The following is a 24355-nucleotide window of genomic DNA, read 5'->3' as shown; positions in this document are numbered from 1 at the left end:
TCTCTGACACCATCCACATTTCTTTGCTAAGGATTTGAAGATGCAAGCTGCAGAGTCTGGTAGACTGAATACCACTTAGGCAACACAAGAAACATCTTCCGTTCAAGTCCCTGAACATAGGGTCAACGAGATTGGAAATCACCCACACTTCCTCCCATTCAGTACCTGGTTCTGTGATGTATTTAAGCACTAACTCCATACCCTAAGTGCCCTCTGAGTAGCACTGCCCCACAGTGATTGGCTCCTCTCTTCCACTCTCTCTTTGCTATTTCATGGCAAACTCACGTTGAGGCTTTGTTTTGACTTCATGCTGGGCACCTTGGCTCATTCAGGTTCCTTGGGACGCTGATCACGCACCACCATGATATCTACTGGGACAATCCACCAATCTTTCTCACAGAAGCCAAGCAACATCAAATGAGAAAAGGACGGACTACAGATGGCCTGAAGCAATCTGCTATTGAAGGCTTTTGAGGATTGCCAAGGCAAATGATGTCTTTACTGAGAGCTCTGCTGCACAGTAACTCCATGTTGCTTTAGACCCATCAGAAATAGGCAGACATTGAACTCAAGGGACAACCCCTTACAATCATATCTTGCTGCCAAACGCTTCCCTTAGCACCCTTTTCTCCAGATGTTATCTGGCATGTGTAGAGTGTTTCTGGCTTTATCTCTGCCTACGACAAGTTCTTTTTGGTTCAGTTGATAGTATTTTCCCCAAACCCAGAATAGATAAGAAATCACTGGGAATTTATACCTGATTACCCTAGATTCATTCTTCCACATTACAAAGCCCCAAGTTACAAGGAGGAATGGTATGTTTTTACCATGTTGGTGTTTCATTAGTATTTTTTGACGTTAAAATTAAGTGTTACTTTTCTGAGGAGGTAGCCAGAATACTTCTCTCTCAAATTCAGAAATTTACTGGCACAATTTGAAGCCAGACGTTATTTCTAACCAAATTACACTCTTTTGTCTGCCACGATCGCTTGACAGTTTTAATATCTGAAGGCAGGCCTATATGATAATCCCAGCAGTATTTTAAGGATAAGATTTTAGAGGGTTTGTTGAGAAGGAAATACTTGTTTAGGTGGCTTTCATCATGCCACTCGGCTTCTATGTCATTTTTCTTGTCCAAGAGGATTCCCTTAAAGCACTCCTGGGTGATGTTGAGAACCTGAATGGGTGTTCCTCTAAAAATGGCTGCATGGTAATAAAAATTCCCCGGCCAAATGGAATGTATGCTGCTGACTCTTTCCGCCTCTCCTAGGTAAAGTCATTGGGATCTGCCTTGTACCGCCAGGCCTGTAGCTGAGCCACTGACTGGCCTAGGGTCTCCACTCCAAAATGGTCTTGGAAGACCTGGTCCACATCCATGCAGAAGAGGAAGTTGACCTCGTGTTGGATGTGGGCCAAGATGTGCTCCCCAGTGATCTTCATACACATTATGCTGATGTCTTGCCACCTCTTCTCTCGCTTGACCTCAGACACTTTGAAGGAATGCAGAGGACCCAGCTCTATAAACAGCACCTTGGAGACATCATCCACCATGATGTAAAATATGACTTTGTGGCCGACCATGAAGTACCTATTAGCAGATGTTATGAACTCCTCCAATTAATGCTCATTATATCTGAAACAAAGAAGAAAAGCAAAACATTTACCCTCTGGGATTCCTGAAAGAAACCACATGCTGTTATAATCATCTTGTCTATATTTTATGGTTAGTAGGAGAATGATTTCTTCCCACCCCAGGTGTGTTTTCATGTTAGTGTAATACCCCGGCTACTCTCCACCATTCAATCACTCAATCCATGGGGAGCTGGAATGACTTATCTGACTGCCAATTTTGGAAGAGCAACTAGAACTAGACATGCACTACCCTATCCTTTCTCTCCTCTGGCTCTTAGGAGCCAGCCAGTCCAAGAGAGCATGTGTTCTCAACTGCTGTGGGTTTTACCGGAAGCTTAGTACAGGCTCTATTCTCACATCCAGAGGCCTGTAGGTGCCTGGATGCTTAAGTCTTTCTAACTTTGGGCATTAAATATTTAGGAGGCCCAGGGCTTGCAGATAAAAGCCACATTCTCCAATGTCAGCTTTAACTATAATGAAGGTAGTATTTACCACCCTCTGCTGGAATTCCTTACCCCTTTGTCCAATTTACCAACTGGTTCAGATTTTGGACAGTCAAAGGTGGTACTAGTTCTTGAGTTCCATTCAAAAGCCCTAACATAAACCCCAATGTTGCTACTGCCAGAGGAGATAGATACAAGGGTGATGTGACCCTTGGATCCATTGGGGATGCATTAAGCCGAAACAGCAGCACTCTCTTGTCCTCTGTGATACAGAGAACGAGTTATGAGATCTAGATCTGCTTTCATGTTACATACTTATCCTATGAGCCTCCCACTAGTCACTTAAAACACCAATCCATTGTCCACACAGCATCATCCAAAATACTAGTCCATCCAAATACTAGAATGAGCAACTTCTGATTTAACCTTATTTTAACTACTTTTTCTTTATCTTAAAAAAAGGACTATGTTAGCAGTAAGCCACATTTGGTGGCTGAGTAAACGTAGATGAAAAGAGAAGATAAAAAAATTAAAAGAAATTTAAAAAAGGAAAAATAAGGACTATTTTTTTTAGAGAAGTTTTATGTTCACAAAAAAATTGCGCCAAAAGTACAGAGTTCCCATATACCTCCTGCTCCCACATTTGCACAGACCCACCCCTCCACTATCAACATCCCTGCACCAGAGTGATACATTTGTTACAATCGATGAAGCTACACTGACATATCACTATCACCCAACATCCATAGTTTACATTAGGGTTCACTCTTGGTGTGGTACATTCTAAGGGTTTAACAAAAGTATAATGACATGTATCCACCGTTATAGTATCATACAAAATAGCATCACTGCCCTAAAAATTCTCTGAGCTTTGTTCATTAATCCCTGCCTCCCCGAACAATCCTGAACAATCACGGACCTTTTTACTGTCTCCGTAGTTTTACCTTTTCCAGAATGTCATATAAGCATACAGCATGTAGCCTTTTCAGTGTGGCTTCTTTTACTTAGTAACATATCTTTTCATGACTTGATAGCTCATTTATTTTTAGCATGGAATAATATTCCATTGTCTGGATGTGACTTAGTTCATTTTTCTATTCACCTACCAAAGGACATCTTGGTTGCTTTCAAGTTTTGGCAATTATGAAATAAAGCTTCTGTAAATATCCATGTGCAGGTTTTTGTGTAGACATAAGTTTTTAACTCATTTGGGTGAATACCAAGGAGCACGATTGCTGGATTGTGTGGTAAGAGTATATTTAGTTTTGTAAGAAACTGCCAAATTGTCTTCCAAAGTGGCTGTACCATTTTGCATTCCTACCAGCAATGAATAAGTGTTCCTGTTGCTCCACATCCTTGTCAGCATTTGGTGTTGTCAGTGTTTTGAATTTTGGCCATTCTAGTAGGTATTTAGTGGTATTTTAACTATTTATCTATTCATTTGAAAAGCATTGCATACCGTCTCCCATTGCCAGGCACGGTGGCTCACGCCTGTAATCCCAGCACTTTGGGAGGCTGAGGCAGGTGGATCACAAGGTCAGGAGTTTGAGACCAGCCTGGCCAATATGATGAAACCCCGTCTCTACTAAAAATACAAAAATTAGCTGGGCGTGGTGGCTTGCACCTGTAGTCCCAGCTGCTTGGGAGGCTAAGGCAGGAGAATTGCTGGAACCCAGGAGGCAGAAGTTGCAGTGAGCTGAGATGGTGCCACTGCACTCCAGCCTGGGCAACAGAGCAAGACTCCATCTCAAAAAAAAAAAAAAAAAAGAAGAAAAGAAAAACATTTTATTGGTGTCTTCTGTAAGCCCAAGCTATAGACTATTTGTGAAGCTATGCTATGGAGATTACCAGGAAGAGGAAGAATAAGCCAGATGGCTTAATACAACTTGGCCAAACCCTAAACACATGTGGACTGAATTTAACGTGCTGATCACACTACTGGCCAATCATGCTGTTTTGTGAGTAATAATGAATGGCACTTCTTTTCGCTTTTTGTTGCTGCTTGGATTCCCTTTATTTGTTACCAAAATAAAGTGTGCTTTTAATGTTGGCATGTGGTAATCCAAGGGTTTATAGTATTGATTTTTTAAATGAAGAGAATATATCTGAGGAATATAAAAAGGGACTTCAGTGTGGCTCTGTGGCTAGTGGCAGGAAATCCTTCAGTATTCTGGGACTTCGAGAAAAATCCATTGTGCCCTAAATCTTGGGAAACAATACTGGGGTGGGGTGGAGTGGGGTTGAGTACAGGAGAGATTAATTGTGAGGTTTCACATTGTTTAGAGATTAAAGCACTGCAGTTGGCTCCACGCATTGTTGCTTGAAAACAAACCAAACATTACACCTCCTAAAAGTACAAATCCACTTGTAAAAATTTATTGCTGCTGAGTACAAACAGTCCTCCCTTGTCTCAGAGCTGAGGGCAGAGTGCTTTCACCACGATGTGCAGTTTACAGTTTAGTTGTGCAGAGTTGGAATTGGATGGCTGAAGCCATTGTGGGGCATTGGGCAATGTTTTGTTCTTTTTGGAAACACTAGGATCAAATCAATCTGCAACGTGGCTGGGTTATCCTGTTTTGTGCCAAAGGATTAGGTGAGCTGGGTGGTTCACCTAATGTAATTAGGTGGCTTCCAACCTATATGAGTACAGCTTCTTCTAGTAAACATGTCAAAACTCCACAGTCACCTTTCTGTGTTAGAGAGACCACATAGGTCCCTAGGATCAGCACATTCAGTGACATTAGAACTTGATTGGTATTGTTAATGACAGAACAGTAATAGCTGCTGGGCTCTGGGTTGGGGAAGGTTATCTTTGGAGAACTATCAGATCTTTACAGAGCTCTCTTTTAAGCCCCACCTTGGCAAAGCTCAGATCAACCTGAGCCTTCAACTCTCTTTATACAAGGCAAAGGAATCCACTTTCCATGAAGCTTCTTCAGAAGAGATACAGAGGGAAAGGCCCAGAGGGCAGAAAAAAAAAAAAGGAAAATTGGACTTTTAGTTTTATTTTGAAAAAAAAGGAAAATTCTCCAAAAAAAAGCAAAATGGATTATCTTTAATAACTAATATTAGAGCTAGAACTTTCTTTCTTTTCTTTTCCTTTTTTTTTTTTTTTTGAGACAGAGTCTCGCTCTGTCACCCAGGGGCGCGATCTCAGCTCACTGCAACCTCCGCCTCCCAGGTTCAAGGGATTCTCCTGCCTCAGCCTCCCAAGTAGCTGAGACTACAGGCATGTGCCACCACGCCCAGCTAATTTTTTGTATTTTTAGTAGAGATGTATGGAGTTTCACTGTGCTCGATCTCCTGACCTCGTGATCCACCCACCTCGGCCTCCCAAAGTGCTGGGATTACAGGCATGACCCACCGCACCCGGCCTAGAGCTAGAACTTTCAAGTAAGAATAATTGTAGTTTTTCTGCATCATATGTTCTGAACAAGGAAGTTGAAACTGGAGCCTATCCAACCTTTGGAAGAGCAAGCTCTGACCAGCAAATCTTCTAGGACCAAATCCTCCATGAGAGAAAAAGTAGAAGTGATCTGAGGAACCCATGGAAGAGTGGTCAGCTGTGTTCCAGCGTGGAAAGCCACTGTGCTTAGGTCTCTCTGCACCTAGAACTTGCTATAAATCTCTCTGTAGTTGGTCCCGGGCCGTAGAGCATAGGAAAAAGAATGATGCACTCTGGGCTGTCTAGCAGCTAGCACTTGTGGAATTTCTAAAGGAAGCCATGGTGGTCAGGGAGGAGGTGGTTGTGGGTATGCTGTTGACCCTGGGCTTGGTGGGTGGAGCAGACATGTTTTCCTGCAACCCAAGGCCCTCATTTTGAGGTAGGAATGAGTGGACTTACCTACTATTATTTTGTTTTCAGCATTTTAGGGCCTCAGCAGAAAGGAGACTGTACCAGTTCCACGAAAACGCTCTCCTATCTAATAAATAAAAAAATCATGGCTGGCCTCCATCAGTTCAGGAGTCTCCACACAAATGTTTTGACAGTGGAACAAGAAACAGTTAAGGACAGTTTTATCAGTGACACCTACCTTCCAATAGCAAAAACCATCAACCCCACGGTAATTTTCTGTTTGGCATAATAATTTCCTAGGATGGCTTTTTTGTAAGTGCCTTCCCACACAACCGGCACCTTCCATCTGGTCACTGTCACAACCTCTGGGTGTTTCCTGGTGATAAAACATAGAGTTCCCTGAGTCAAGGCAGCTTTGCCATTGTGGGGCAGAGACTGTCCAACGATAAGGGGGGTCAGCTATGATCTGCAGGGACTGTCCTTGAATCCTGACTGTAGCTTAACCCCAAACACTTGGCTGGGAGGTGTGCCATTTGCAGGGGTAGCATCTTCTGGGTGAGGAAGAGGAGGCTTTGGCTCAGGTACCTCTGAGGGCTTTTTTTTTTTTTTTTTTTCTAAGACAGATCTCACTCTGTCACCCAGGCTGGAGTGCACTGGCGGGATCTTGGCTCACTGTAGTCTCTGCTTCCTAGGTTCAAGTGATCCTCCTGCCTCAGCCTCTCAAGTAGCTAGGATTATAAGCGTGCCCCACCACGCCTGGCTAATTTTTGTATTTTTAGTAGTGATGGGGTTTCACCATGTTGGCCAGGCTGCTCTTGAACTCCTGACCTCAGGTGATCCACCAGCCTCAGCCTCCCAAAGTGCCAGGATTACAGGTGTGAGCCACTGCGCCCAGCCCTCTGAGGGCTATTTTGGGGGGCCCTTATGAGGCTCTTATCTCTACATCTCATACCTTCTTACCTCTTCTACTTTATTTTTTCTCTTCCTACTTCTAAATCCCTTTCCCTACTTTCCCAGCCCCTTCCTAGGCTACTAGTCACACCTTTGGGTGTTATTTATCCCTGTGGATGTCATCTGATCCCAAGGAGATCCTAAGCCTTGATACAGGCGGATGAGAGAGTGACTTTAGATTCAAAAGAGAAAAAACTGTTTCCATTTGCCTTTTGCTAGAAGAGATATCTGGGTGGGAACCTGGTCATTGGCCAAAAAGGGCCCCAGATTAAAGGGATTCTGATGTTACTGCTCACTTTACAAACAAGGAGACAAAGGCGCCAGAAAGGAAGGCACTTGACAGAGGCCCAGCAAGGCCAAGACTGGAGCCTAGGGTTCTGGCAAGGACCTTCTCCTTAGACCAGGAGCCTCTTTACTAGGAACACAAAAGGGGTGAAAGGGAGGGCGCTTTGCTGTGCTCAGAGAGCTTGAACGGGACTTGGCAAGGCCAACACAAACACAGGAAGCTATAACAAAGCACAAAACCCTGAAGCCTTGAAGGGTAAATGCAGAAAGCACAGAGCCGCAGGGGCCCCAGCATGAGAGTGGAGCTCCAGGCAGGGGGAGTCTCTGACTCCCTATTGGCTCAGGAGGTGGCTGCATTTTCCCCATTGGGAAGCAGAGACTGGCACAGGGTCATTTAGATTCAAACCCCAGTATGGGCCTGGCACCCTGCTTGGCATTTGCTTGTACTTTACTGGATTCACTGTGGGCAGCATCTTGGTTCAACCCCAGGAAGGCAAGTAACTGGGGCAAAGTCCTGGTGATCCCTGCTGGCTGCACTGCCGTGGCCCTGGTGAGGCTGTCAGGGAGAGGTTAGCAAATAACTTGAGCCCGCACGGCCAGTGGAGGCCTGGGTTTTCACAGAACCGCCCTACCCATCAGCAAAGTTGGGTTTTTCTCACAGCGAGGCTGATGAGTACAGCTGGGTCATCCACTGCCTCATCCCAGCCTCAGAGTGGAAAAGGGGCCTCAGTAGACTCTCCTCTCAGGCCTCCGGTCCCTTGTCCCCAAATGCTGCACCCTGTAGTTCTTGAGGTGACTCTGCCCTCCCACCCCAGCCGCAGGCCTCACATCTGGTCTGCTTCCCAGATTCCACCACAGCTGGAACTGGCCTGCTTCCTACATTTCATCCCTAACGCTGAAATTGCTCCAGGTTTGTCCAGATGGCAGACAGGTGAAACACTTTCAGGGTGCTCTTCTGGTTCACCTCATCTTGTCTGGAGTCTCAAACTCTAAGACTTAGCTCTGCCCTCAGCACCCCAGGTACGCCTGCTGCATGGAGGACACAGTTGCCCTTGGTTTCCTTCAATCATGAAAGAAGCTACTGTGCACTCTGCACCAATCTGTGCCAGGCACCCACCACATACACTTTCTCATTTAGTCTCTGCAACAGCCCTGCAATGTATCATGTTCATGGTCCAGGTAAGAAAACCAAGTCTCAGAGCAGCTTACTATCTTGTCCAAGGCCAAACATCTGGTCACTAATGATGCCAGCTAACACACACTGAGCAATTCCTTTGGGACCAGGCACTGTGCAAAGGGCTCACCCTTCTGAGGTAGGTGCTATTTTGATTCCCATTTTATCAGTGAAGAAAATAGCACAGAGAAGTCAAACAACTTGCCTGAGATTGCACAGCTAGTAGGGGTTAAAGCCGGGATTGGAACAAGATCATCTGACTCTGGAGTCCATGCTCTGAGCTGAGCTACCACGTACACTATTTCTTATATGACTTTTCTTTCCTCTGCTGATGAAGTTGGGGTTAAAACCCAGGTTTGTCCAGATCTAAAGGTAACCCTATTTCCACTTAAAAAATAAGCCGGGCGCAGTGGCTCATGCCTGTAATCCCAGCACTTTAGGAGGCCAAGGCAGGTGGATCATTTGAGATCAGGAGTTCAAGACCAGCCTAGCCAACATGGTGAAACCCTGTCTCTACTAAAAAAATACAAAATTAGCCAGGCGTGGTGGTGCACACCTGTAATCCCAGCTACTTGGGAGGTTGAGGCAGGACAATTGCTTGAACTCAGGAGGCAGAGGTTGCAGTGAGCCAAAATCGTGCCACTGCACTCCAGCCAGGGCAACAAGAGTGGAACTCCATCTCGAAATAAATAAAGAAAGAAACAAAATAAAATAAAAAGTAACCATTTTTATTTGCATTGGCATTTTTGTCAATTCAGACTGAGAAATGATGAGCCTTTTTTGTTGTTCTTTTTAGTAGCTTGCATGGTGCTTTTAGTTCTATAAAACTCCCATCTTTGTTGAATGACGAGATTGCAAACCAGAAAACAAAAACCAAAAAACACCCACATAGCTATCTTATACTTCTGTAACCATTTCTGAACTTAGAACTCTCTTATTCGTTACACCTCATTCATTGCATCTTAGTTTTAGCTTGTCAAAGATCTTTTAGTAGCTCTAACATAGCCCACTAGCTAAGTCTTATAACTGTGTATAAGCTGGACAGTTGGTAATATTATTTTTAAAAAAGGAAAAGGAGGAATAGGTATACTTATTTAATACTTATTGTGCACCAGAGGCTAAGTGCTTGACTTTCATTCTCTCATTTGATCTTCATGACCATTCTATGAAGTGGGTGGTATCATCATTCCCATTTTGCAGATAAAGTGGAGGGTAGGAAAGAAGGAGAAGGGTATGGAGCCTTTTGCCATTTAATTTATATAAAAGACCCAAATGGGGTGCGTGATCCCCCGACCCACATTTCCCAGTTCCCTGCTCTATACCAGGTCATCCTGCTAAGCACTGAGATGGGAGAAATGAGACCCAGTCCTTCCCCTTGAGAATCTCGCAGTCCCAACAGGTGGTCCGCCTGTTACACACTCCTCAACCGCATGATCACTCAGTCCAGGTCTTCTAGAAGGACTGAGTCAGAAAACCAGAGTCCAGTTTAGTTATTTGGATTCCTTCAAGCCAGAAGAAAAAGTAGCAACATTAAAAATTAAAATATTCTATTTCCCAGCTGTTAATTATTTGATTCCACTGACAATTCCAACAGGTGTGGACCCTGACTACAAAGCCACACAACAGCCTGAAAATGCAGGCAGCTGGGGAAAAGGGGGCAGAGGGAGAATGAGATCAAGATCAGCTTCCTGGATGAACTGCTGCATCAAGGAGTCTTAGTCATCAAAACCCACAAAACCCCCCAAAAAAGAAGTGACGGAGGGCAGCTCACACATGTGAAAAGCTAGTCTTTGATAATGTCAACTGCCAGAGAAGTCCAAGATCACAAAGATGGGGCACTAAAAAGAAAGGAAAAAGTGCCAGGAAAGAGCTGCTCAGATGCTTTCCTTCCACATAGGACATGCAACGGTATGACGCCAGTGTGAGGAGTTCCACAAAAGCTTCCCCCAAAATAAAAGGGCCCCCTAACCAAAGCACACACCTCCCTAGGTTATTGACAGCTTTTAAATTTTATATATTTATTTATGGCATATTTTGGTACCCAAGGGGTGGGTAGAAGAAGAGTTAAAATTCTTTTTTTTTTTTTTTCAGATGGAGTTTCGCTCTTGTTGCCCAGACTGGAGCGCTGGAGTGCAATGGCGCAATCTTGGCTCACTGCAACCTCTGCCTCCCGGGTTCAAGTGATTCTCATGCCTCAGCCTCGTGAGTAGCTGGGATTACAGGCATGGGTCACCACACCTGGCTAATTTTTTATTTTTAGTAGAGACTGGGTTTTGCATATTGGTCAGGCTGGTCTCGAACTCCCGACCTCAGGTGATCCACCCACCTCGGCCTCCCGAAGTGCTGGGATTACAGGCGTGAGCTACCATGCCCAGCCAGAAGCATTAAAATTCTATGAATCATGGAGTAGGTTAAAAAAAGATGTGGAATACAGGTGATCCTCCCACCTTAGCCTCCTGAGTAGCTGGGACTACAGGCATGCACCACTGCATCTAGCTAATTTTTTATTTTTTTGAAGAGACAGGGCTTCACTAAGTTGCCCAGGCTAGTCTTGAACTTCTGGACACAAGCGATCCTCCTACCTCAGCCTCCCAAAGTGCTGGAATTACAGGCATGAGCCACTGCGTCCAACACAACTCATTATTGACTGAATTCCCTCGAAGCAACAGCAGGCTGGCTAGACAAGGACGCAGAGAAAAGCTGATGGCAACATGAACAGGGTTGGCATGGCGGCTGTCGAGTGGAGAGAAGGGGATGGAGTGGAAAGGATTTCGGAGGAGGAATTGACAGAACATGCTAATGAATTAAACCGTGAGGTAGACAGAGGAAAAGGTCTCCCAGACTGTGTGTCTTGAGCCATTTACTGGGATGGGAAATGAGGAGAACAAGGGTGGGGTGGAATTGAGAAATCCATTCTGGCCATGTGAGACATGCAGAGATGTCAGGCAGGCAGGTAGACACAAGTCACAGCTCAAAGGCAAAATCTGGGCTAAAGATTTAAAGGTAGGATGGTATCTAATCTCACTACTGGTACTTAATGCCATGAAAATGGATGAGAGCACATTGGAAAATGGTGTATAAGCTGGGCGTGGTGGCTCACGCCTGTAATCCCACCACTTTGGGAGGCTGAGGCAGGCAGATCACCAGGGCAGGAGATTGAGACCATCCTGGCCAACACAATGAAACCCCATTTCTACTAAAAATACAAAAAACTTAGCCGGGTGCAGTGGTGGGTGCCTGTAGTCCCAGCTACTCAGGAGGCTGAGGCAGGAGAACGGCATGAACCCGGGAGGCAGAGCTTGCAGTGAGCCGAGATCGCGCCACTGCACTCCAGCCCGGGCGACAAAGCGAGACTCCATCTCAAAAAAAAAAAAGTATATAAAGAACAGAGAAGAGGATGCTGGACTTAGCTCCCATAAACTCTAATCCCTGACAGCTAGGAAGAGTGAGCTGCCTCTCTAGGGAGATGGTCACAAATGAGGATGTGGTGTCATGGAAGCAAAGTGACCTTGATATGGAAATATGCACAATATACTGTGGTTTTAGGTAGTTTACAGAAAAGGATACTTTTTTTTTTTTTGAGACAGAGTTTCACTTTGTTGCTCAGGTTGGAGTGCAATGGCATGATCTTGGCTCACTGCAACCTCTGCCTCCTGGGTTCAAGCAATTCTCATGCCTCAGCCTCCTGAGTAGCTGAGATTACAGGCGCCCACAACCACTCCCAGCTGATTTTTTGTTTTGCAATAGAGACGGGGTTTCACCATATTGCCCAGGCTGGTCTTGAACACATGAGCTCAGGCAATCCACCTGTCTCGGCCTCCCAAAGTGCTAAGATTACAGGCGTGAGCCAAAAAGGATACATTTATACAAAGCGTATTTATTGGTTCATCCATTCCTTCATCTAATCATTCATTTATGCAAGAAATATACTTAGATGCCCTGAGAAGACTTAAATTTGGTGCCACTTCAAACCAACATTCTTTAAATAATCTGCTTGTGTCCAGAAGCAGTGGCTCATGCCTGTAATCCTAGCACTTTGGGAGGCCGAGGCAGGGGACCACTTGAAACCAGGAGTTCAAGACCAGCCTGGGCAACATGGCAAGACCCCGTCTCTACAAAAAATACAAAAATGAGCCAGGCATGGTGGCGCATGCCTGTAGTCCCAGCTGCTTGGGAGGCTGAGGCGGGAGGATCGCTTAAGCCTGGGTGGTGGAAGCTACAGTGAGCCATGATTGTGCCACTGTACTCCAGCCTGGTGGCAGAATGAGGCCCTGTCTCAAATAAATAAATAAATAAAGGATAAGATAAGATAAGTTAAAAATAAATATCTGCTCCCTATTCATTTGGAGATGAAGCCATGCAAGGGGAAGAGTGAAGAGGGTAAAAGCTGGTGACTGTGGTCTGTCCCTCCTCTCTGCCCCCAATCATTCAGCCCCAGCCCCACCTCCCAAGTCCTGCTCAGCAAAGCACAAGTGCCACAGTAAAATTGCCCCATTCTCCTTAGAAGGGCCTTTGGGGACCATCTCTGGCCCATCTAGCCTGTCCCTGGGGGAGTCTCATTCCCCCATCTAAGGGGCTTTATCAAAGCAACGGTGCTTCCATCTTCTCACATTTCTATGAGTGGTTTAGCATTTCAGAGATGCCTACCCTGTTGTGCAGATCATCAAATGACATATGGGAAGCCAAAATTCCCATCCCTCCACACTGGCATGGATCCCTTATCCCCAAACAATAAGAGAACTTGCCAGAACATATTCAGTCTTTCCAGAGCCCAAGCTCCTTCACGATGGGATAGATGCTATTTTCAGGCTGGGCATGGTGGCTCACACCTGTAATCCCAGCACTTTGGGAGGCCAAGGCGGGAGGATCACTTAAGCCCAGGAATTCAAGAGCAACCTGGACAACATAGTAAGACCCTGTCTCTACAAAAGAATTAAAAATTAGCTGGCCGTGGTGGTGCACACCAAGCCTCCTTACTCAGGAGGCTAAGCCTGGGAGGTCAAGGCTGCAGTGAGCCCCGATTGCACCACTGCGCTCCAGCCTGGGTGACAGAGCAAGACCCCATCTCAAAATGAATAAAAATTAAAAATTAAATTTAAAAAAATGATGCCATTCTCTCCTGATTACGCTGATGATACCTCATTGCACATCTCCAGCACATACTATATGCCAAGCTCAGGAGCACCCTGTGACTCTGTCCAGATGTCCCATAAGCACCTGCATCCACATGCATTCCTAATGGAGGTCCCCACCTCCCCCAGCTCTGAGGCCTGTGTCTCCTCCTCCAGTCCCCTTTCTGGCCAATGGCACCGCCACCCACCAGTCTCTCAGGTCTCAAAGTCACCCTGGACAGCTTCCATGTCCTCATTCCCAGAACCACATCCTTCCAGTTGATCCTGCCTCCTACCAATCTAGGCAAATAATAGTTTTACAGTAACGACCCCATAAGACCATGAACTTCTCAAATACGACCATGTTGATTGATTTCTCCTGTCCCCTCTCCCTAACACAATGCCTAGCACAGTGTTTTTGACCATAACTCACAGTGAGAAATATACTTTACATTACAATCAAATAGATGCACATATACATATGTCTACTGTTAAAGGTCTGATATGCTAAGGCTCTTTCTCCCAAATCAGGAGTGTTTTCAATGGCCCTGTTGCCTCCACTATCACACCACCCCCTGCAGGGCCATGGATTTGCTGCACAGGGAGTGATGCCGCTTTTCTTACTTTGGATTAAACCAGTCCCATAGCTGAAGCTCTGTTGTGTCATTTTCCTTTCTTTGGTCTCCTGTCTTCCTTTTTCTTTGTCTATGTCTTCTTCCCCTTGTTGATAATTGTGGATCCTAAGCACAAAGGGAAAGTAAACCAGGTAAGGCAGGGAAGGTGACTGTGGTGGTCAGAGAACTGGTGAATATCTTGTGGAAATGTGTTCCAAGGCAGATTATGCATGCCCTAAGTGAACTGACCAGAAAAAGGCTCTAGGCACTAAGCGTTTATTCACGAAGACATATTTTTGATGAAAAGATGGAGTACTCAACTCATTACCCTTCCAAGTCAGCACAGTTAACAATTTAATGACCCAGCAACCCTCAGGTTATTTCAGGGGGGGTGAGGGAAACTTGATAAGACAATTCTAAGAACATTTTAGTTTATGATTGTCTTTCCTGCAATCTAAACTTTAGCCCAGGCCAGGCATGGTGGCTCATGCCTATAATCTCAGCAATTTGGGAGGGCAAGGTGGGCAGATCACCTGTCAGGAGTCAGAGACCAGCCTGGCCAACATGGTGAAACCCCGTCTCTACTAAAAATACAAAAATTAGCCAGGTGTGGTGGCGGGCACCTGTAATCCCAGCTACTTGGGAGGCTGAGGCAGGAGGATCACTTGAGCCCAGGAGGTGGAGGTTGTAGTGAGCTGAGACCACGCCATTGCACTCCAGCCTGGGCAATAAGAGCAAAACTCCATCTCAAAAAAATAGAAATAAATAAATAAACTTCAGCCCAAGCCTCAGCCCCCAAGTTAACTGAAACAAAACAAAACAAAACAAAAAACTTATTTATCTGAATGTGTTAGTGCATGCCTGTAGTCTAGCTACTCGGGAGGCTGAGGCGGGAGGATCACTTGAGCCCAGGAGTTTGAAGCTGCAGTGAGCTATGTTTGCACCACTGCACTCCAGCCTGAGTGACAGCGAGACCCTGTTTCAAAAACAAAACCAATCCTCAAATGTCCTAGTCCCACTCACAAAATATTCTTCATATAATTTCAATAAGCAAGAAAGATGAGTGACTGAGAAGGTCATGAACATGAAACCATTGTGTGTGGACCCTCTGCAAGCACCAGGTGGATGGGCAAACACCGACGGCTGTCTGATCGCCTTACCCATTGTTAAACCAGCTCAGAAACCACCAGCCCTTCTGAGCACTGCTGTCATCAGCTTCTGGGTTTCTAAGAAATGAAAAAGGTTACAAATATTTTTACAAAATGTGGTGTCCCCAAACTTAGGGTTTCCAAATTCTTTCTATAGCCGAGATTACTTTAAAAAAATAAAAAAACTTAAAATGCCAATTTATAAAACAGACAGAAATGAGACACTCTAGCTGAATGAGAGAGAACAGACCTGAAGCTCCCTCAATCTCTCCTCCCTTGGGTAGCCCCCAGCCCTCAGCTCATCCTGGGGGCCCTAGAGGAAGAGAAGGGAAAAAGGGGCTGGAGTGGGGGTGGTATTAATGCATAAACCTGAGTTCTAGATCTGCCACTTACTAGCTGTGTGACTGTGATAGGACATTTTCCCTCTCTGAATTTTGACTTTCTCCTCCAAAAAGTATAGTTAATACTAATAACAGACCTACCATGAAGGTAATTTTGAAGACTGAATGAAATAGCTTACATAAAAGAGCTTTATGAGTTGAAAATGACTGTAACAAGTTGTAGGCTTCATGAAAAACCAATGCTTGTTTCCATGTTTCTTTAGCTAAAACCAGCAGAATTCAGATTGTTGTAAAAGTCTAGAGAAAAATTCGGGTTGCCCAAAGGTTAGCAGTAACAGCCTCAGGAAATCTGAGGGTGGCTGAGCAAGAAGTTCAGGAAACTACTTAGAAGCCACGGTAGCCACCTATTTGAGAAAGTTTCCACACTCTCATTCATTGTGAAAGTCTCTTCAAGGTGGGGGGTCAGGCATGGTGGCTCACGCCTGTAATCCCAATACTTTGGGAGGCTAAGGCCAGCTGGTCACCTGAGGTCAGGCGTTCAAGACCAGCCTGGCCAACACAGTGAAACCCCATCTCTACTAAAAATACAAAAAATTAGCCGGGCGTGGTGGCAGGTGCCTGTAATCTCAGCTACTCAGGAGGCAGAGGCAGGAGGATTGCTTGAACCCAGGAGAAGGAGGTTGCCGTGAGCCAAGATGGCACCACTGCACTCCAGCCTGGGCGAAAGAGCAAGACTCCGTCTCAGAAAATTAAACAAAAATAAAAAGAAAAGAAAGAAAAGAAAAGGTGGGGGCCTTCTGGAGGATGGGGAAAGAGGAAAGTCCGATAGACAAATACGGTGGTGAGGTAACTCATGAACAGACATAATATTATGAAACCTATTTTAAAGCCTATTAACTCTTGGAAGTATTTGAGATGGCTTCCAATACATAGGTACAATAAACAGAAAAACAACACAAGAATAAAAAACACAAGAGAGAACAGAAAGAAGTACATTGATTTAGTCACCCAGGTATATATTTTCACATGACCTCAGTCATCCCAAAGAAAAGTTTCACCTTTACTTTCATTTCAGAACTGAGATACTGGCTGAGTGGATTTCAGCAAATTTCCAAGGTCACATGACATGTGGGCATAAAAGCCAGGATTTCACACCAGGGGATAAATTATATCAGAAATGAAGGCTGGGGTAAGTACAAGCAGTTAAGTGCAATACTTTGCTCTGAGCTTTCTGACAACCAACCCAACCATTGGAAATATAAAGGTTTAGACGGCTCTCATTTTCTTTTCAAAAAATAAGAAAAGAAAATTTTAATGATACACACTAGTTTCTCAAGGGGCTCAAATTTTTTTCCTGATGTTTATTCTTAGAGCAATTTCTTGCATGGGTCTTTATATAACATTTAAAGGGCAGAATAATAGACAATATCTCCCCAGATACTTTCTATCAGCAAGACAGGAATGTTCCCCAAATGACACTACTTAAGAGAACTTTGAGGAGAACTGAGGGCAAGATACAACCCATGGTTCTATACAGATAAGTCTACGGAAGCTGCAGAAATAACATTCCAGATCCCCAGGGATCCACCCACCCATCACTCCGACTTTGGCCGAACGCCATGTCTGGTTGCCATGTGAAGAACAGACTGTAGGGGGTGCCAGAGTGGCTGTGGGAAACATCCCCAAGAAATCTAGAATTCAAAGCACTTATTTTGAGTGATATATCCACAAGAAAGAGCCTTCTGGGCTAAAAGCAAAAGAGAAATAAAAACATATCATGTTACTTCTAATTCTGAGAAAGGCGATTTTGTAACCATTATCACTGAGCCCGGGGCTGAGCTAAGAGCCTGGGTTTTAGCTGCTTCCCGGTTTCTACCTTCCTTTGAGACATAACCAATGACATCAGGAGGCTGGAAATTTCCACGTCAGGATCTCAAGGGGAAACGGTTTTCTGCAAAATCTCAAATTGTGTGTTTGCGTGTGTGTATTGTAGAAACAGGGTTTTGTCATGTTGCCCAGGCTGGTCTCAAACTCCTGAGCTCAAGAGATCCACCCCCGTTGGCCTCCCAAAGTGCTGGGATTACAGGTGTGAGTCACCACGCCTGGCCTCAAATTCTGTTTTGTTTTTTTGTTTGTTTGTTTTTTAAAAAAGAAAACAGCTCTCCATTGCAGAGATGGGTCCTCTCCTACCACCTACTCAGGTGCCTGGTGATGACGAAGGCCCTGAAAGGATGGAAATGCCGTGGCCCAGACATCCTTCCCCCAGGATTTATCTTCCTCCAGAAAAAAAAGCATCAACTGCAGAGCCTAATGCCATGGCCAACTCAGTCTTCTGTAGAACAGCCCCAAAAAGCATTTCTTTAACTAATGAAGGCAGTGAGACTCTTAAGCCCCTACAAGTGCTGCAACCTAGCACTCAGAACCCTACCTGGCACTCAGGCCATGGATTTATAGATTCAGGTTCACCAACTTTTCATATCTCCTCAACAACCCTTCTCCTTACCCTCCTCTCCAGAATCCTTCAACAGCACAATGGTCACAGCAATATCCACATTGCAGTGGCTTTTAAACAAGTATTCATGCTTTAAGCCTCCACTCAAATGCCATCTTTTCAATGCCTTCCTTGATATGATCCTAGCACAGTGCCTGGTACTGTCTGATCGCCTTACCCATTGTTAAACCAGCTCAGAAACCACCAGCCCTTCTGAGCACTGCTGTCATCAACTTCTGGGTTTCTAAGAAATGAAAAAGGTTACAAATATTGAGTAGTGGATACTCAATAAATATTTGTGAATGAATGCAGAACAGTGGATCCTCCTCCAAGCCAAACATAATTTTTGCCACCTTGAACTTTTTTTTTTTTTTTTTTTGAGACGGAGTCTCGCTCTGTTGCCCAGGCTGGAGTGCAGTGGCACGATCTCGGCTCACAGCAACCTCTGCCTCCTGGGTTCAAGCAATTCTCCTGCCTCAGCCTCCTGAGTAGCTGGGGCTATAGGCACACACCACCATGCCTGGCTAATTTTTGTATTTTTAGTAGAGACAGGGTTTCACCATGTTGGTCAGGCTGATCTCGAACTCCTGACTTCAAGTGATGTGCCTGCCTCAGCCTTCCAAAGTACTGAGACTCCATCTCAAATAAAAACAAAAACAAAAACAAAAACAAAACAAACAAAAAGAATCGGAGGTAATGCATAGCAAGGGTCCTGGCACATGCCCTCAATAACTACTTATTGGCACATGCCCTCAATAAGTAGCTCTTATCATGATCACCACCATCATGAATATTTCATCATAATTTTGAAGGCTTCCTCTATTTCTCTAAAATTCGAAGATTATTTTTTCATCCAGCCTGAAATCAAATGCTATCCCAGATAATATTCTTTCAATACGCTTTACTGACAATTCTTCTATTTACTAATTGGTTGACATGTTTGAGTTAGTTATTTTTAATCCATTTTAGCTTAGTGCTGCCTACCTGTGTAAGGTTTGTGTCCTCAGCTCACCTCAAGCTATCATGTGGCCAATTCGTAAAGTGGCAAAAAAAACAAAAACAAAAAAGAACTCCTCCCCTTGAAGTTTCTTGCAGATGTTCAAGTGGATTCTGCACATCAGAGGATGTTGTGGCCAGAGTCCAGGTGCCAGACGATTAGCCTGAAGAGCAGCCAGAACCTGCTGTGGCTACCATGCAGAGAGAGGGTGCCCAGAAAGTAACCCTCTTTCTGAGAGGCTGGTGTATACATGCACGTTTGAGCCTTTGGCTTAGTTATGCACGTACAACTCTGGCTACAATTCCAAACACCAAAGTTATCTAATCAAGTGTTCAAACTCAGAGCTTGAAGGTTATCCAAGCAGACATTCCGACTGCAGGCAGGAACCCCAAAGGGTACTTGTTCTTCTGTTGGACTCTTCCAACTGCTAGAGCTCTTCTATTTGCCAAAATCTCCTTTCTTGTTCTGCCCTCTGGAACAGATCATGATGATGATGACTGTTATGAAGTGAATGTTGTATCTCTTCAAAATTCATGTGTGGAGGCCCTGCCCTTAGTGTGATGATATTTGGAGGTGGGGCTTTTGGGACGTAATTAGGTTTAGATGAGGTCATGGGAGTAGGACCTCCATGAAGGAATTAGTGTCCTTACAAGAAGAGAGAGAGGCAGTAGCTTACTTGCTCTCCATTACGTGTGGATACAGGGAGGAGGTGGCCATCTGCCAGCCAGGAAGAGCCCTCACTGGGGATCTTGGACTCCCCAGCCTCTAGAACAGACAGAATTAAATTCCTGTTGCTTAAACCACCTTGTGGTACCTTGTTGTAGTGACCTGAACTAAAATGATGATGAGGAAGAGGAGGAGGAGGATGACAGCTAGCATTTATTTTTTTTTTTTTTTGAGACGGAGTCTCGCTCTGTCGCCCAGGCTGGAGTGCAGTGGCACAATCTCGGCTCACTGCAAGCTCCGCCTCCCGGGTTCACGCCATTCTCCTGCCTCAGCCTCTCCGAGTAGCTGGGACTACAGGCGCCCGCTACCACGCCCGGCTAATTTTTTGTATTTTTAGTAGAGACGGGGTTTCACTGTGGTCTCGATCTCCTGACCTCGTGATCCGCCCGCCTCGGCCTCCCAAAGTGCTGGGATTACAAGCGTGAGCCACCGCGCCCGGCCAGCTAGCATTTATTGAGTGTTTATTAAGCCCTAGGCATTGCTTCCCAGTGCTTTATACACAATAACTTATTTAATTCTCCCAACAACCCTATGAGGCAGGTACTATTATAATCCCTCCCTCAACTTTTTTTTTGAGACAGCGCCTCACTCTGTCACCCAGACTGGAGTGCAGTGGCAGGACCACAGCTCACTGCAGCCTCAACCCCACAGGCTCAAGTGATCCTCCCACCTCAGCCTCCTGAGTAGCTGAGACTACAGGTGTGCACCACCATGCCTGGCTAATTTTTTAATTTTGTTTTTGTAGAGACAGGGTCTTGCTATTTTGCCAGGGCTGGTCTTGAACTCCTGGGTTCAAGCAATCTGTCCTCTTTGGCCTCCCAAAGTGTTGGGATTACAGGTGTGATCACCATGACCAGCCTATTATCTGCAATTTTTAAAGATAGGGAAACTAAACAAGAACAGAGTGGCTGAGTAACTTGCCCAAGGGGCAGCCTAGCTCTAGAGTCTGAGTGGGAAACGTCCTCAGCCCTCAGTTGCCTAAAGAGTTCCAGGGTCCCCACACCAAACTCTGAGTCATCTCTTCTTTGAACTAAATCCCCTCAGTTTTCTCAATTCGAAAGACCTAGTTTCCAGACCCTTTTAACTTGATCACACTCTAGTTTGCCATGTTTTTCTTAAAATGAGTTGTGCAGAATGAAACAAAGCAACGTTCCAGAAGTGGTTACATCTGTGCAGCACCGAAGGGACTAATGGCTCCAGCATTCGGAGATTTCTTCTGCTACTGATGCGTCTAAAGGCACAGTTCCATTTTTACTAACCAGGAGAGTCCTCCTAGCTCATCAAATCTTAGAATTTAAGAATCAAAAGAGGCCGGGCACGGTGGCTCACGCCTGTAATCCCAGCACTTTGGGAGGCTGAGGGGGGTGGATCATTTGAGGTCAGGAGTTCGAGACCAGCCTGGCCAACATGATGAAACCCTGTCTCCACTAAAAATACAAAAATTAGCTGGGCGTGGTGACACACGCCTGTAGTCCCAGCTACTCGGGAGGCTGAGGCAGGAGAATTGCTTGAACCTGGAAGGCAGAGATTGCAGTGAGCCGATATCGTGCCACTATATTCCAGCCTAGGTGACAGAGAGAGACTCTGTCTCAAAAAAAAAAAAAAAAAAAATCAAAAGAGATATTTGAATGTTAATCCAGGCTGCCATCTTGAACTTGGGGGCCACTGAAACACTCCACTATGAAAATATTAATGGTACCAAAATAGCTCTGTACAACTTAATTGTACGGTAGATTTTTTGAAGCTTAAGGCTGAGCTTTTCCAGTCTTTTGAGTCAAAGGCATCAGGCATTTCTGTGGCTGCTTGTGAACATTGCTGTCAGAAGCCTCTCCAGCTGGAATCTCCAAGGCATTGTAGTTTCAAAAGGCACAGAGGCAGCTCATATATTTGGGGTGAATCCATAGATGAATTTGAAAACTTAGAAATGCTTAACTCATTTTGCATTTCAAAGTTAAACACACACACACACACACACACACACACTCTCAAAGATTTTAGCCAGGCACAAATGAATCACCAGGAATTCAGTATGTATTTTGCAGCAAAAGTCAACAACTGAAGTTGCTCCTTTAAACTCTGCAAATATTAAATATTTCAGGATTTCAAAATTCAGGGTGGATTTCTCATGGAATTCCTGTCTGAAATTTCTTAAGGTAATTTCCGTATTTGATCATACAAGTTATTTAAAATTACATTGGGCTTAATTTGATCTCATTTTCTCTGGATCTAGCCTACTGTTACAAAAATTATGATATTAGGAACAAAGCAGGAAGGAAGATAAGTAGTCAGCCAGAAGTCATTTGGGAGAGCTAATGATTTTAAAGACAGTCCAGGGTTTAGGGATTCAGGAAGGGTGGAATCCCTTATTTATGGTTTTAGTTAATCCTAATTTCAATTCAACCTGGCAACTTGGATGATACTAGTAGGATAGAATCATAGCAGTATTTTCATCCACATCACTTCATCATGTTTCATAATTACCTGTTGATATATTTCCAAAACACAATGATCACAGTTGAGACAACCAGCATTGACAGAATTACTTTTCCTTTGACATTCATTATTTTCTTCTGGGAAAAAAGAAGAGGGGAGAAAAAAAAGAACAGATTAAATCAATGAATTTCAGAGTGAGATGTGGTTTTTAAAAAATGCTTTTACCTAATTCTTTTTTTCAATTGTTATTATACTTTAAGTTCTGCGATACATGTGCAGAATGTGCAGGTTTGTTACATAGGTATACATGTGCCATAGTGGTGCACCCAGCAACCATCATCTACATTAGGTATTTCTCCTAATGATATCCCTCCCCTAGCCCCCCACCCCCTGACAGGCCCTGGTGTGTGATGTTCTCCTCCCTGTGTCCCTGTGTTCTCATTGTTCAACTCCTATTTATGAGTGAGAACATGTGGTGTTGGTTTTCTGTTCCTGTGTTAGTTTGCTGAGAATGATGGTTTCCAGCTTCATCCATGTCCCAGCAAAGGACATGAACTCATCCTTTTTTATGGCTGCATAGTATTCTATGGTGTATATGTGCCACATTTTCTTTATCCAGTCTATCATTGATGGGCATTTGGGTTGGTTCCAAGTCTTTGCTATGGTGAATAGTGCTGCAATAAACATATGTGTGCATGTATCTTTATAGAATTATTTATAATCCTTTGGGTATATACCCAGTAATAGGATTGCTGAGTCAACTGGTATTTCTGGTTCTAGATCCTTGAGGAATCGCCACACTGTCTTCCACAATGGTTGAACTAATTTACACGTCCACCTAATTCTTTCTAAAAGGATACATTTAGGATGATCTAACTAGAGCTGAGGAGTCTGTTCTACCTTAAATTGCGTAGACCTGCAGTGGCAGATCAGGCCAATTTGGTTAATAGAGGAGGCTGCCTGCATTGGGAAGGGTGCTAAGTCCACACTGGGGCTCAGGGGGGAGGTATCCCTATCTGCCATGGATGTGGGAGACAATGGAAGTAGCTGTACATGGTTCCCAGGGACTCCAGTTGCCTCCCAAGTCTGATCGCCCCACCTTTCATCTCGTGACTGTGAGGAGCCACCCCATCCCGAAGCTCCATGCCCTTGGTATACTGAGAACACATTCCCCTGCTCAGAGGGGAAAATGACTCTGGGTTTACAAGCTAGGCCTCATCCACTTCCCAGCTACCCCCAGCGTAGCCCCATCATACTCACAGGCAGGCAAAAAAAATTGGTGCACAGCAGGTGCGTAGATATTTCCCGATCACTGCGTGAAACTGCTTAAAAAAACGGGTGCTGTGTGAAGAATAGCAGGCCAGGAAGTACTTCAATGTGGGTTATCAGGGAAGGCTCACTGTGTAGGTAAAAGTAAAGTCAGTCCCAAGGGATAAAGAGGGATGGAAAAGGATGAAAAGCACCATAAGAAGGAATGAGGCTATTTTGGGAGCAGCATCTGTAACAGGCTGACAGGTGAAAAAACTTCTTGTATTTAAACAGACAGCATTAAAGAAGAAAAATACTCTCACCTCAGCATGGCTGGATCCAAGGAGGGGTGCTGGTTGGCAACAGGATTGCGGACAGGGCAAATAGACCATGAAAGGCGTGGGAGGGAGGGAAAGGAGCCACAAGCACCTCAGAAGCCAGAGAATAACCAGATTTAACTTCATGCAGAGATGCTTGCCTGTGTGCTGGGGTGTGAGGGTGGATCAGAGCTGACAGCAGCGTGGAGAGTGAGGTGGCAGACTACTCTGATGGCCAAAACGAAGGGGTGGCTGTATTGCATACATGTTTTTTTCTTGGCTATATGTTATGACGTTTTCACATCTTCAAAAACCTCTCTGGCTGGGGAGATAATGTCCTCTTCTATGACTAGCCAGTTCTTAGAGATAGCCAGGGCTCAGCTAGAAGCATGCCTTTGATATACAAACAAACCAATCCTGAGCTGTAGATCTTCACCCGCCCTGCACACCCCAGGAGGCAATATGACTTGGCCTTAAACATCCCATCAGGGCCAGGTACCAGACAACTAGGGGCCATCCCTAGACCTTAAAGCCCTCCGCAATTACTCAAACTAGTCCATCCTAAACTGTTCACCCTGCACTGTCTTTCCGATGGAAACCCCAATAAGGGCTCTGGCCTCAGTCTTCCCCTTGCTCCCTGTCTTCTGT

General features: G+C 44.8%; 1 protein-coding gene across 1 annotated transcript; it reads right to left on the bottom strand.

The window, feature by feature from the left end:
• Window positions 1-913: 913 nt before the first annotated feature.
• On the bottom strand, window positions 914-22270 carry GGTA1 (glycoprotein alpha-galactosyltransferase 1 (inactive)). Its single transcript, XM_055270046.1, is given in 8 exon segments — window positions 914-1227; window positions 1230-1633; window positions 6110-6247; window positions 14017-14074; window positions 14077-14132; window positions 15167-15232; window positions 17201-17242; window positions 22191-22270. Coding segments are annotated over 8 exon segments (1158 nt in total).
• Window positions 22271-24355: the final 2085 nt, after the last annotated feature.

The sequence above is a fragment of the Symphalangus syndactylus genome, chromosome 3 (assembly GCF_028878055.3).
Source record: "Symphalangus syndactylus isolate Jambi chromosome 3, NHGRI_mSymSyn1-v2.1_pri, whole genome shotgun sequence".
In the NCBI taxonomy this organism is placed as follows: Eukaryota; Metazoa; Chordata; class Mammalia; order Primates; family Hylobatidae; genus Symphalangus; species Symphalangus syndactylus.
The sequence above is the reverse complement of the archived record's forward strand: the minus strand, read 5'-3'. Positions and strand labels throughout refer to the sequence as shown.